At 42.5% G+C, this 14,154-nt stretch overlaps 1 protein-coding gene across 10 annotated transcripts in view; it reads left to right on the top strand.

Moving 5' to 3' along the window:
• Positions 1-3,383: 3,383 nt before the first annotated feature.
• Positions 3,384-14,154, top strand: part of LOC121608557 (pleckstrin homology domain-containing family A member 7-like) — a 133,189-nt gene continuing 122,418 nt past the window's right edge. For all 10 annotated transcript variants that reach the window (XR_006006921.1, XM_041939885.1, XM_041939882.1 and 7 more), the window contains exons 1-3: positions 3,384-3,511; positions 3,640-3,716; positions 3,898-3,955. Coding sequence is in view for 9 of the 10 variants with exons in the window: in XM_041939885.1 (XP_041795819.1) it covers positions 3,429-3,511; positions 3,640-3,716; positions 3,898-3,955 (218 nt within the window). In the remaining variant the exon portion in view is untranslated. The remainder of the gene's footprint in view (positions 3,512-3,639; positions 3,717-3,897; positions 3,956-14,154) is intronic.

The raw sequence follows: 14,154 nt of genomic DNA on the forward strand, positions 1-14,154 counted from the left end.
ATGCCATACTCATTTATAAATGATAAATAAATGAAAGACAGCTTCATGAATATCAACACAGCCTTTCTGTTCTTCACACGGCGCTCAAACCTTTGGAAAATTACTGTTTTTGGTGAGGAATTTCGTACCGACTGTGAACGTAACAACAGCTCAGTGAACTGTTTTTTGTTCCGAGTGTGGATTCCCAAATAACAGGTCTGCATGGAAAGCGTGTCGGGATGCTGTCAAGAGCACGCCACCACACGTCTCCTGGATGTGGAGTCACTTTGGAAAAATGAAATTCCAGCGAGCTTGGAGATCCTGATGAGTGACTCAGAGCGAAGTGTGTGTGACAGCTGACAGAAGCTCTTATTTAGCTTAATGAGCCACTGAGGAAAACCAACAATAACATGTTTGCTGCATGTACACATTAGAGCCTGACTGACCTACCAGCAGCTTGATATAATTGTTGGATATTGGCTAAACACAGACATATTAGTATCTGTGTATATGACAGATAGACAGACAGAGACAGTAGTAGTGCAGTACAGTATGTTCTGGAATGCTTTATCTTTTTACACAGGTGTGTAATTTCCTCTTAAATCCCCAGGACTGTGATTAAGTATTATTTTATAGGGGAAATAGTATTTTTCATATCCATAACCATATTTTAGGGATGATTGCCAAAAATGTTCATGTGTTTGTGCTAAAAAGGAAAAATAATACGTTATTTTTTAGTTTTTTTACTGGCAAATATTTTTAGGTTTTGGTCTTAAAAAACCAGCATCAGTTGGACTTTAGTAAACATGTTGCATCACCTCGTCTCCTGCTGCCAAGAATATGTTAGGAGTTCAGATGCAGACAGCGTGGGTGAAACTACACCAGAGTTTTAGATTATTCACCACTCAAGCCTAATATAAGTTAGTGCTGAAATACAAAAGATACACACACATATACAAGAGTTTACCACTAATGCTGCGACTCAATAAAGCGTCCAACAAAATGCAGGCTGATTTGGACGAGAATTAACGTGCGTGTAGGGTAATTTAAGTCAAAGCTTTTCTTAATGAGGTTCCTAATTGGTTAAAGGAAGGCTTTAATCTCATGATCAGCCCCTTCCTAGTCGAATCACACAAACACAAAGGTGGCACATTTTTTGAAAAGCCCAAAATCAGCACATTTTTCAGTCACTCTACCCAATTACTGCCGGGAAAAGCACTGGCAGAGCAGCTCCTCAGCCTCATCTGTTCTCTCACTGTAGGAGCCGGCTGTGTGATGCCTTTAAGGGCTGATGGATATGTCGTAACTATGGATGACTCACATTAACAACCCCTACATGACAGGTGGGAGTCGCCGCTGATGCCCCAGTTGCAGAGACATGATGATAAGGGAGTAAATTTTCATATAATGTGTTACTGTGTGTCACTGACAGTTATAAAATGTGTACATACCGAACGCTATACTTTCCCGTGTTGTACCGGATAAACACATGTGTCATGTAAGTGTCAAAACCTGGTGAGGCCAGGTGCGAAACCTGCTGTATGATTGAGACTAGCTTTGCTTTTGTATTTTTAATCAAATGATGACAGAGCAAGCAAATAACATGAAAAATCAACTGATGTCAAACGTTCTCCTGCACCTGAGCTGCAGTTCCCTCCCGGCCTGTGAAGGTTTGGTGGCAAACATGGTAATATCAGCAAATCACTGCTATTCAAGACGAACTTAACACCCCCTGAAAATCTTGTCTTGGCTTACTGATGGCAGTTTAACTTCTCAACCTCGCTGCAGGGAGGCACAGGCGCACTCCAGGATCCTGTGACATCACGGCTGGGTGTGGTTACAGGTGAAACAGAATTGTAAACTTTTGCTTTGTGCCTTTAAGTGTGAAGATTACTGCATGCATGCATTTTTGTGTGTGTTTAAGTGTTTGGTTTGCAAATCTGCAGCATGTGTGTACGTTCAGCATTAGGACAGCAGGCACCTGAACACACACACTCATTGTAGTATTATTAGCTTTGATTTACTGACACGTTAGCCAATGATATCATGACTTGGCAGGAAAATGTCCTCATTGTTCTTTCTACTATGCGAGCACTTATCTTTTCACACAAATACACGCTAAGTGGCATAAAAATCCCCTGAGCTTTCATCATATTCATCATATTTTTAATCGAATGATGACAGAGCAAGCAAATACCATGAAAAATCAACTGATGGCAAATATTCCCTTGCACCTGAGCTGCAGTTCCCTCCCTGCCTATGAAGGTTTGGTGGCAAACATGGTAATATCAGCAAATCACTGCTCCACGGTGGAGCTCATTTCCAGCAGTTATCCCCACACATTATCTCATCAATTACAAAAACAGTCCTCCCATCGTTTTCTGTGTCTGATTAAATATCAGAAACATTCTTGATTAAAAATGTGTTTTTGTGCAATCAGGTTTTAACTGACATAACAGCAGAACAAAACACAGCCTAGTTGGCCTGACCCAAGACTCAAGTTGCATGTGGAAAATGAATTGCACATCATACAAGGACCAATATACTGTGGGGCTGCTATAACCTGATTTACATCTGTTTTATTAGCCATTTTCTTCTCTTTTCAGTGTTTTTGAATGTTGTTAGTGACAGTGAAGAGCTGACAGGGGATGAAGGAAGAGAGAGATGAAGAATGACATGTAACAAAGATCCTTGGCTGAACTTGAAACAGGGAAGTCGCAGCTAAAAGGCCAGCATGTTAAACCCGATGGCCGGCACAACACCCGTACTGCCAAACCTAACGCCTCTTATTCAAGTTTGCCTCATGTGGGTGTTAGAAATACTGAGGTCACAAGGCCAAATTCCCCTGGCAGAGCCTCAAACCTGTAGGAAATGACTGATAAGACACCAAACAATTTTTAAAAAAAGTTAGTTTAACAGTCCATTTATTTTTTCTGTAAATCTTATCTCACCACATTATAATAGCGGGTAGCTGATATGTTACTTTCATTTAAATTTAATATATTTACTTTTGTTGCCTGGAAACAATCACATTGAGTCTGATACATATTAGAATCAATCTTAAAAAATGAATGTGTAGAACTGTAAATATTAAATCACTAGTCAGTGTCATTAGAGATGAGTAAATTTGCAGAAATGTGCAGGACATGACCTTAGTGGCCAGAGCAAACCGGTTTCCAAATCACATTTTTAATTAAGAGTTATTGTCAGTGTGATGAATGCTGTTTCAATGTAGTCAACAGTAAAAACTATAAACTTAATGCCCGCCTTGCGTCTCCTTCAGCTCAGTGCTTTTTCTCTGTGTTTTCTGTGTCAGCAGGTTTGTGGTGCTCGGATGTACGTGCTTCAGCGGAGTCCCTGAAGGCAGCGCCGGCCCTGGCGGTGATCGTTGAGCTCCCGGGAGACTCCATGGAGAGGGAATGAGATGAAATAGGACTTCAGACCGGATCATGGCGGCGCCTCTCGGGCGGGACACCTTACCTGAACACTGGTCTTACGGTGTCTGCGGGGACGGCAGGGTCTTCTTCATCAAGTGAGTGGGATATTGAGCGCTTTATCGCACCGTCTTTCCCGGTTTAACGGGAGTTGGCGGGGTGCGCTGCTGTTTCCTTCCCGGTGGTGTAACAGGTGTTTTTTCTCCTCTGTGTGTCTGTGCGGCAGCGATGAGACCCGGACCACCACCTGGCTCCATCCCCGCTCCGGTGAACCCGTAAACTCCGGACACATGATCCGCTCAGGTAGCTAGCTGCGCTAAGCTAGTTCTGCTTGACCTGTGTTCGTTTTTTTGCCCCTCCATGTTTACTTTACTGTGTTTACCTTCGTGTCAACTTCTATGTGCACTTTGGGCCCAGCTCGAGGGGGGGGGGGGGGGGGGGGGGACTTTCAGGTGTCACGAACAAGTCTGTCGTTTTATTTCAGACCTGCCCCGGGGCTGGGAGGAAGGTTTTACGGACGAAGGGGCCAGTTTCTTCATAAAGTAAGTACCGTAAGACCGGCGCTACCGTTGCTGTCTCTGCTAATTGCTACAGTCACCTGCGCTACTTTAAGTTACCGCGCAGCTTAATATGGCTCGCGGCTGTAAGTCCTCGCTGGCGCAGGGACAGTGTGGATTTAAATGGGCTGGGACTGACCTGCTGACCCTCTAATGACCCCACTGCTGTCGTGCTTGAGACGCAGGTATGGGCTGTGTTCATCTTGTGGCATTTGGGCTGCAGTGTGTGCGTGTTTTTCATGCATTGATGCACATGCAGCAGTTATTTTATGAGACTGATTGTTTTCAGGTGGTGGGTTACACACTTTGCCTCATCATCTATTACTTCATCCAGTCATTTTCTACATATCTCAGCCAGTTGCCAGTTTAGCAGTAAAACTGTGGCTATAATACCATTTTAACACAAAAGTCACAAAAATCAGATAATAACATATTGGCTGATATCATTTTTTTTACATTAACACATAACAGACTTTCCAAATTACCCCCCCCAATTTTGTTGCCATTTATTTTATTATTTTAATATTTTATTTGTTGTTTCCTATCAGCTAACATATATGCCGATACTGAGATACACTAGATCAGTATTGGCATATATATCTGCTATGAGCTAATATCGGCTAATGTGTGGGCACGGTTGTTTTATCGCTCTGTATTTTAGATATTCTGAGGTCATAAGTTGAAGCAATGCTTCCACCATCAGACCTGAAAAGTATGTCAAATTTCTCTTGATTTTGACGTTTTACATGTTTTTTTCATGTTAACCCAGTCGTAGGCTCCAGAGTTACATGATGGTCTTAACAGCTTTCGTCTAAGGTTGTCTTCTCCACCAGAGATTAAAGGTGGGAGCTGTTTCACCGTATTTATTTGTGCATTTATTAGTATATCTTGGCCTAAAATAGTCAAACTTAAGATCTAGAGGTCTTAAAAATTGGGGGGTCATATTCAGTGGCACCCCTGCTTGTGTCACCGTACCTCTGATGGATCTCTGGAACTGCTTCTCTTTGGGGAGGCGTCTGATGTCAGATGGTAGTGATGATGATGATGATGATGATGGTGGTGGTGGTCTTGATCAGAACTGAGACTTTGACAGAGTCGGTTTTAAAAACAGCCGCTCACAGTCGTGTGTCGTTGCTTTGCAGCTCGATGATTTCATGTTGTCGTCATGAGCGTGTAAGAAAAATGTTCAGTTCCTTTTGTTTTACGTCTCACGTTCTGAAACCTCTATCCAAACGCCTGCGGGCGTTTTCACACTCAGCAGCATATTCAGATGTCACAGCAGCTTTCGTTCTTGCAGAGTGGGACAACGCAGTGTTTCCTCTTTTCAGCGTCCAGTCTGTTTCAGTCTTGTTCTGCTAATGGACACATGAGGGTGATGTCGCCGTAAATGATGACGAGTTTCCGGTTTGACACTAATCGTTTCCCATTTTCGCTGTAACTAACCGGGAAACTGTCATGCTCCCTTCCAGTGGAGCAGCGACCCTGCGTGAGCTTGACTAACCGAGGTAAGCCGACTAGCATGCTACAGCTGATCTGTAACAGCTGGTGCACTTCCAAAACGGGTTCTGAAATGCATGTTCCACGCTTGCAAGTACATGGACATAGGCTAATTTGATAGTCGTTGTTTGGGTCACAGGGCCGAACCGAACGTCCTGAGCCGAACCGTTTGCTACGTTTACATGTACAGCTACACTTCTACAAAGAATTTCCTGTTCTTTGACCTTGATGTTCAGTGTCAGTGAGGAAAATGACTAATCCTCTCCATTGTAGCTGCAGTGCGAATATGTCAGCGCACGTCACTGCCTTTTCACGATTTGGCCTGTTGCCTACAAATATGAAAAGAATACACCACCATGACGAGCAGGAGGCAGAGGTGTGTTTGGCAGTGAAGAGCAGCCGGACTAGAATAAAACACTCGTTTAGCAGCTGGAAAACAAGGTTTTGGGACTTGGAATGTGTAGTCTTGACTGGATTTTTTCTTGTAAATGCAAGATGATATCAGCAATTATCACTTGCTACTAGAATCTGAGTTTCTTATACCGACAACAGTATTTGGCTAATATTTAGAACGATGAGCACGAACAGCATCACTTTTGTACAAATTACCTTGACATACACAGGTGGCGTTCATGTTTTGTCATTGTGTGGGTTTGTTTTAAGACTCCTTGGTGGGGGATTTCTCCTGTTTCTCCTGAATATTCATTCTCAGACAGCACTCCTACATTTTGACTGTCAGTTGGTCAGTAACGAGCTCGTTCCTGACGTCCTGTAAACACCCTCAGCAGGACTGAGTGTTTTATGACTCCTCTGTGCTGAGCTGTTGTGCTGACAGAGATTAAAGTATCATTGCAGATAACAGAGGGCAAAGGTCATTTATGTTGCTGTTGATGGTAATTGCTTCAGTACCGAGTTTTGTAAAAGCTGTTTTGGATAAATGCTATCGGAATTCAGGCTTATTGCACAACATCTTGTGTTAGACGTTAATTAAAATTCATCTGAATCAGTCCTGATGTGCTGCCATATTTTGCAGTGATGTATGACTCAGACTCAGAGTCTGTGTGTGTGTGTGTGTGTGTGTGTGTGTGTGTGTGTGTGTGTGTGTGTGTGTCTTTTTTGCTGCCGCTCACTAAAAATAATTCTGAATGGAGTCATTGAAAAAGGCGTACATGAAACTGGCAATTACATTGTTTTTGAATTTCTGGTTTAACATTTCCTCTTTATGGCGCACTTTATTTTGTTTAGCCATAACATGCAGCTCAAACACATTCAGTCGTGTAATTGGCTATCAAGCTGTTAGCAGGCGGTTGTTCGTGTGTCAGATGTGACGTTGTGTTCGGCTGGAGAGCTGTGGAGCAACCGCAGGTGATAAGTTTATGATGCAAGCTTGTGCTGCATCAAGGGATGTTGTTGTTTCCTCTGTTTCTCTATGTACGAGCTTAATGACGTTCCCCACCACTGGATGGAGTGAAGCGATTTAACAGTGATGTCTGTCTTTTTACTGTCAGACGTCATTGATCTTTAAAGGTGCGTTCAGGGGAAAATCCTTACGTTCGTGCTCACGTTTATGCCAGCTTTTGCCCATTGCCACCATAATAGAAACAGTGTTTGTTTCTATTCAAGTTTCAGTTCTATAGGACAGAGAAGCTAAGTAGTAGTGCAATGCCAAAATAATTAATTGATAGTCAATCGACAGAAAGTCTCCAGTTGACTCCAATTTTGATAACAGATTAATAATTCAAGGCGTTTGTAACTTTCAAACATTTACTGGTTCATGCTTGCTTTACATCTCCGTAAGTCAAATATCTTCTGGTTTGAACAAATTATTTTTAAGGTTTTATTATTCATGATTCATTGTTTGTAAAATGTCAGATAATAATGAAAAATCTTCAGATGTCTTGTTTTTACCAATAGTCCAAAATCCAAATTTAATCCAATTATATTCGTTTTGCTATCATGTATGACAAAGAAAAGCTTCAAATTGTCACATTTGAGAAGCTGCAACAACTAATGTTGGTATTTGTGATTGTGGTTGCAGTTGAATTTTCTGTTAATTGATTGTAGCTGTAATTTTAACTGTCAGGCATTTTTCACTGTTTTTAGACATTTTATGTACTGAAAGCTCTATAAAAGGTTAAATGATTAATTGCAAAAGTAATGAACTAAACAGACTTTTCCTTTGCCTGAGTGGGACACTTGTGTATTTTCCGTCTCCTCCTCCAAACTTTTAATTGGCTTGTGAATGGTATTTCTTGAACAGAACAAGGTGAGGCAATAACAACCTTGAAATCCAATATCCTATTCGTATTGGAGGGGCACTGTTTATCTAGAGGCCGTGTTTATATAACAGGCCCCCGGGGCTCCACCGCTGTCTGTTCTGGAGCCTCTTCTATCCGAAAAATGTTTTTCATGTTTTATTGCTAGCGAAAAGAACAGCGCAGGTCCCTCTGTGTGTTTTCCATTGTCTTTGGATGCTCACAGAGTTTTTGGAATGAGTTTATTCTGAGAAAGGAAGCCCGGTTTCATCCCCGCCTCTGAAAGAGAAAAGTTTCAGGTCATGTTGTTCTATGTAACGGTGGACCGGAGTCGGTTTGTTTGGTGGGGACAGACAGGTGAAGAGCAGACAGGGGAAGGTGAACGAGGGGGTGTGTGTGTGTGTGTGTGTGTGTGTGTGTGTGTGTGTGTGTGTGTGTGTGTGTGTGTGTGTGTGTGTGTGTGTGTGTGTGTGTGTGTGTGTGTGTGTGTGTGTGTGTGTGTGTGTGTGTGTGTTATGGCTACAACTAACAGCTGAGCCATTGAAGTTAATTTCTTTTTTATTATTTGACAAGGACCGTAACGTTCATTACTGTGTGAGGTTTCACTGCATCTCTTTTTGTTATGTCATCCCATTTGCACCGCACTGGGGAAAACCAGCTGTTTATCTCGATGTGCTCAACTTCTGATATTTGCATAATGGTAATCGATGGAAACGCGTTTACCTTTACACATTTTTGGTTGAAAGTTGTGCTACACTTGGGTGGAAACATGACTAATGACATAAAACAGAGAAAAGCAGCAAATCGTCACATCTGATTAGCAGGAACCAGTGAATATTTAACGTTTTGCTCAATAAATTACTTTGATGAAATGATGAATTGATCTTAGTTTCCTTTGGCTCAACTTTTATACAGATACTTTAAAGGCTTGTTAAAATATATATCCGTTAATTGTTCTGCGGGGCTGGGATTCTGGAATATGAACGGCCATATTGGCTCCCAGTGAAATAAGTCTGGTGTAAACTCAGCTCAATTCATCCTGAGGGCACTTAAACCTAAACGTTGCATGTGTTTGCAGTTAAGTGATCACAGTCTGGTATCCCAGCATCTTGTTTAGTTTCGGCACAGACACTCAAAACAGTGATCATCCTCTGCACGCCTCTGTGACTCACAGCTGTCGATGAGCTCACCGTAGATGTAGCAGCAGCATCAGCAGTCAGATTGTCTGCCTGCCTCCGGCTGTTTTCTCCGTCCCCCACCTTCACACTCAGTAGTTCTTTGCCTGGGCTTGCTTTAATAATCCCTCCTTATGTCCGTCTATGGACAAGTGGGATGTAAGTATGAGTGTGGTTTGTTTGGCTACTTCCACCTCCGCAGGCTAAACCCACTCTCACATACCTCGGTACAGAAGTATTTCTCATTGAGAGTATGACGTCTGTTTGTCTGAGAACGTTGTAACGTTCTCACTGTTTGCCTGTGTCTTGTGTTTGCACACACTCATACCTGGGTACGTGCAAACAGACGTGACGTGTCATTACCTCCGAGGGGCCTCCGCATGGGTCGTCCTCCTCCCCGTCCTGCAGCCGAACCCAGCAGGGGGCTCCTGGTACAGGGAGGTGGGGAGCAGAGCCGATCAGATCCGAGGAGGGATAAAGCTCCTGCAGGACCGTCTGCATGACTGACTTCACTGAAGGGGATTTAAGGCAGGCAGGAGGGAGAGGGAGAAAGAAAGACCCGCACACACGAACAAAAAGTGAGGGAGTCAAGCTGCGAGCGAGCTGTGAGTGATGCCTGTTGTTCGTAGAAGACAGCTGGTTCAGTCGTGTTGTCCTCAGCCCCGTCCTTAGTCATTATCCTGGAGCTCCACTAATCTAGAAAGGTGTGAGAACTACGCTGCTTAACTCCCGACTCTGTCTGGAAGCACTTTCTTCCTGCTTCGAGCAGAACCGATTAGTAGTTTAATGCATTTAACAAGCAAAAATACCAAATGTTACTTAGTTTCTGGCTTCCCAGATTGTGGTTTATATTATTGTAAGCTGAAAATCTTTGAGTTTTCGCCTCTGGAATATTATGATGGACCTTCTGTAGACTAAACGATTTAATGATTGATAGACAAAGTAATCAACAGAATAATTAATAATTAAAACCTAATCATGAGTTGCAGTTTTGCTTTACTCCTTATTTATTTACTTAATTATTTATGACCTTCAGATTCCTCTGAAGCATTGTGTGTGTTCAAGCGCAGCACTCTAATACAAGCAGCTCCGGTACATTTAGTGTTTGTCATACAAAAATTTATGCTCCAAGTCTTAACAGTTTAAACCCCTACATCACATTTGTGCACTGATTAAACAGTTTTCTGGATTGGGGAATGAATGAACCTCTTGATTTCAACCTGCTGTTGGAAGGATTTGATGTAAAGCAGCCCGTAACGTTAAAATATTCAAATGGAGTGCAGAGCAAAGTTTTGGCGAGCAGGCATACGGAGAACAGCGATGCGGGGCATCGGATCCCTGGAAAAGAGATGGCAAACTGGTTTGTGATTATGGATTTAAATTCACTCGTGACTAGTGCTGATTAACGAGGTTTAGCGGGCGGACATGCCATTCACTAGAAACATCTCTAAATACACAGAATATGGCACAGATTAAAAAAAAATATATATATCTGATCACCAGTCGCTGCAACCCTGCCTCCCATCCGATTCCAAAGAGTGTCTTTGAACAGAGACAAGAGTTGTGATTCTCCTCTGTGTACGGCTGCCTGTTATCACATGTTGAGACACCTGAACAAACTCCTCACTGATGAAGACTTTGAGATGTGGTTGAAAAAACCCAGAAACAGCTTGTGAGTGGATCTTTACTTATTGACTTTCTTTGGGTCAAACTGCTGTTTCCAAGATCCTGCGGTGATGCCATATTGTGAAAATAAAACTGCTGTTGTATTGTGCTGCAGGTATCGTACAAGATAAGATAGCACCTCCATAAATAACTCATGTTTATAGGCCGGAGCTTGATTAATATGTGTATTATGGACTATAACTGGTGAAGGATAGCGCTCTGCAGGAACACCAAAGGTTTAGGCTTTCCTATGGATAGTTTTATATACTATCCACTGTATTTATTCCAACCAAATAGATAGTTTAAAAACAGGCAGTCACTGTTGAGCAGCTTGCCTTCATTAAAATGTAAAGATAGTATTCATGCAACTCATTTCAGCTCAAAGTGAATTACAGTGACATGACTAAGGAGTTTTGCAGAGGTGATGCTTTGGCAGAAACCTGACATTGGCTGTGCAGTGATTTGAGCACTGCATGATTGGCAGCGTAAGCACAATGATAGTATCACGAAGCCGTGACGAAGAGGCTTATCTCGGAAGCAGCTTACAATAATGTCAGGAGTATGGCCTTGCAAGACTTAAACCCATTTAGGCTCTGTGTTGTACTGACTGCAGATACCACCAAGACCACTGGAGCAGTTCTTGCCCTGCAATGTTTTTATGAATGACTTTGTTAAAGCATGAAAAGGTTTCCAGAGCAGGTGTGCTCTTTGCCCAGCAACAATGGAGTCTTGGTTAAAAAGACAAAAAAGCATTTCCATACTTTTTAAAAAGAATTGCAGTAATACTCACTCTCTTGCACAGTCGGATAACCTTGAAATTTCTGTATCACAAAGCTTGCAAGCACCCAATAGGAAGAATTAAAAGATCACTGATGAGTCATAGCAGACAATATTCCTGCGTCCCTGCAAAGATGGTGTATGACATTAGCTGGGTGATGTATTAACGGCTATTTCTCAGATTTTCATTCTGGATGAGGTGTTTGGTCCCCATGTGAATGCAGCACTGAATAGACCCAAATATAGACATTGTGTACAGAGAAGGCCATGCTGCATTAGAGTGAATCCACCTGAATGGCTGCTGTGACGCTGTTTCGCTCACACAGAAAGGACAACTTCAGGCAATAGTTCCCCAGGAGAAGCAGTTGTTTTCCATCTTGATGGAAAATCTTTGTGAACCTGCTGATTAAAACCGACGGCTCTTATTAAAAGACGTAACAACATAGGGTTGGTTTGTGCTCGCCGCCCGACGCTCTTTGTCCTCAAATGAAAAAGAGGCTTTGTTTTGCCGTGGAGCCGTGGCTAAACCAAAGAACCAACAGTTCCCTGGCAGACAAATAAAGGCTGGAAGAGAAAGCTTTGTCAACAATAGCTTTTCTGTTGTTTTCTTTGGTTGAAGGTGCTAACCAGTTTCAGTGTTTGCTTTCAGAACAGCAGGGAAGTTAAAGATTATTTCTCGTAAATGTCAGCCCAAGGACAGCATTTCTGTCCAATGTTGTCTTCCATGCTTAATGATGTTGCCTCCAGATAATTACTCTCAACACCTGCTTCTCTTCAAAAAGGCTCACCTCAGCAACATATACCAGGATTATGCCCGTTTTGTTAACCTGCTTTTCCTTCTTTGACTGTCGTTCAGTTGACTTTAGATTATGAGGGTAAATTAGTCACTTCCAGAAGTGTCAGAGGTAAATCATTTCCCTACTCTGTTCAGGCTTCATTTTGCGCATCCCAAAGCTTTCCATGCGTTTGCTTCGGAAGTCTTTTGCAGAAACCATGCCAGAAATTCGTTTTAGAAACGGATCAAACGTGACTTGATGGAGTTTGATGTCTTAGAAATCACAGCAGCGTATTGACGGTGTTGTAGCTTAGTCGCGGTTTGGCTTGATAGAATAGTTTCACCACACTTTGGCCTGCACAAAGCCACAAGTATAAACACACTGTGCAGGAATGCCGGCTCTTGACTGGACTGAATAATGGATGTTTGTTCGCCTCAGAAGGTGAGAGAATGAAGCAGTTTTTTGAGGACAAGGACTTTTTTTTTGTAGTGAATGACTTTGGAAATAAGATGAGTAGATTTTCATCAAACCTTGCCAAGAGATAGCATCTGCTGAGGCAGCTTCTCTCTCGCTTGCTATCTTATACTCATTCGCTCTTCTTCACGCTCTCTCTTCTCCGTGCTCTGCTTCTCTCGTGAGGTTTCGGGTGCTGATTTTGGTCAGCCGTGCTCCTTCACTCTTCCTCTGCTGTTTTTATGTCTCCTGCTGTGCCTTCGCCTCTCAGCCTCCGCTCCACTTTCTCATTTACTTTTCTGTTTCTCTCAGAGAGGTCAAGAGGGTGAGAGACAGCGCGAGCTCTCCTTCCAATCAGGTCTAGAAGCCACGACTAAGGTTTATTTTTATAATTGCAGTTTCAACAAGTATTCCAAGTATTGACAGTAGTGCTGAAACGATTTGTTGATTAGTCAATAAAGAGAAAATGACTTGCCAACAGTTTTGCTAATTTATTAATTGTTCGTCATTCATCAAGCCAAAATTGATCCTTAGATTTTGGACTGTTGGTCGGACAGTTTCTAACTTCGACAGCACACACACACAGTGATGTGCAAACAGTGCTGGGCTTCAATGCAAATCCATCAAAACTTGAACACTTCTTTAGTCCACCAGTGCTTTATTTGCGACATGCTTTTGGTTAACTAACTACCCCGATTAGAGCAAGTTAGCTTAAAACATGAGTGAGAAGAGTGTTGTGGCATGTTTGAACTGAGCACAAGACATTTGAAGGCATCACTCTGGAAACCTCTGATGGCCATTTTCCACCGTCTTTGGAACAGATTATATGATAGTGAAGCCTTGATCGACATACACTTTCATTCATTTTTTGGCTGACCGGCGAGTGTAGTGAAATGTTCTTAAATGTTATTTAGATATCAGGAACAAGTGCTGAATAATAAGTGATCATTGATTGAATGAGTGACTCGACATTGATCTTGCTCATTCTGGACGTTGATTCAAAAAGGAAAAACCAGCCATGTCCGACACAGAATCGGCACTGATTCTGCGCTTAATTTCAAGGATGAAATCCTCCCCGGACATCAACATCGACACCTTCTCATTTGTTGCGGAAACGCAGTGACAAAACACTCGCCGGCCGCCACAGGAGCCGGGTTCAGTAGATGCTGCAGCGATGTCTCCTGCATGTCCAGGTGCTCCATTTAACACAATAGGCAGCGCTCATGAGTGGGAAGTGGGTAAGCACCGATCTGATACACTGGATCGTTATCGGGGGCCGACACTGACCTTATTAAGAAGATCAGGTTATCAGCCAGACAATACACATTTAATACAGATCCTTTGTCTGTGTCGGAAAATTCTGTTTTTCTGCTATCAGTTACTTTTGTAAGTCTCAGTAGGCTGCCAACTCCGATTTGAGTGTCACAGCAAGCCTCACCTTGTGTGATCTTACATAAAAATGATGCAGTAATGCCACGCAGTGAGGGACACAGATTTTAGATTTGCAGAAAAGAAAAACCTGGTATCACATCTGGAATATGTGGACAGATTCCCTGAGTTCAGTCATTGTTTTTTGTATTGGTATA

Source organism: Chelmon rostratus, chromosome 6, assembly GCF_017976325.1.
Source record: "Chelmon rostratus isolate fCheRos1 chromosome 6, fCheRos1.pri, whole genome shotgun sequence".
Classification (NCBI taxonomy): Eukaryota; Metazoa; Chordata; class Actinopteri; order Chaetodontiformes; family Chaetodontidae; genus Chelmon; species Chelmon rostratus.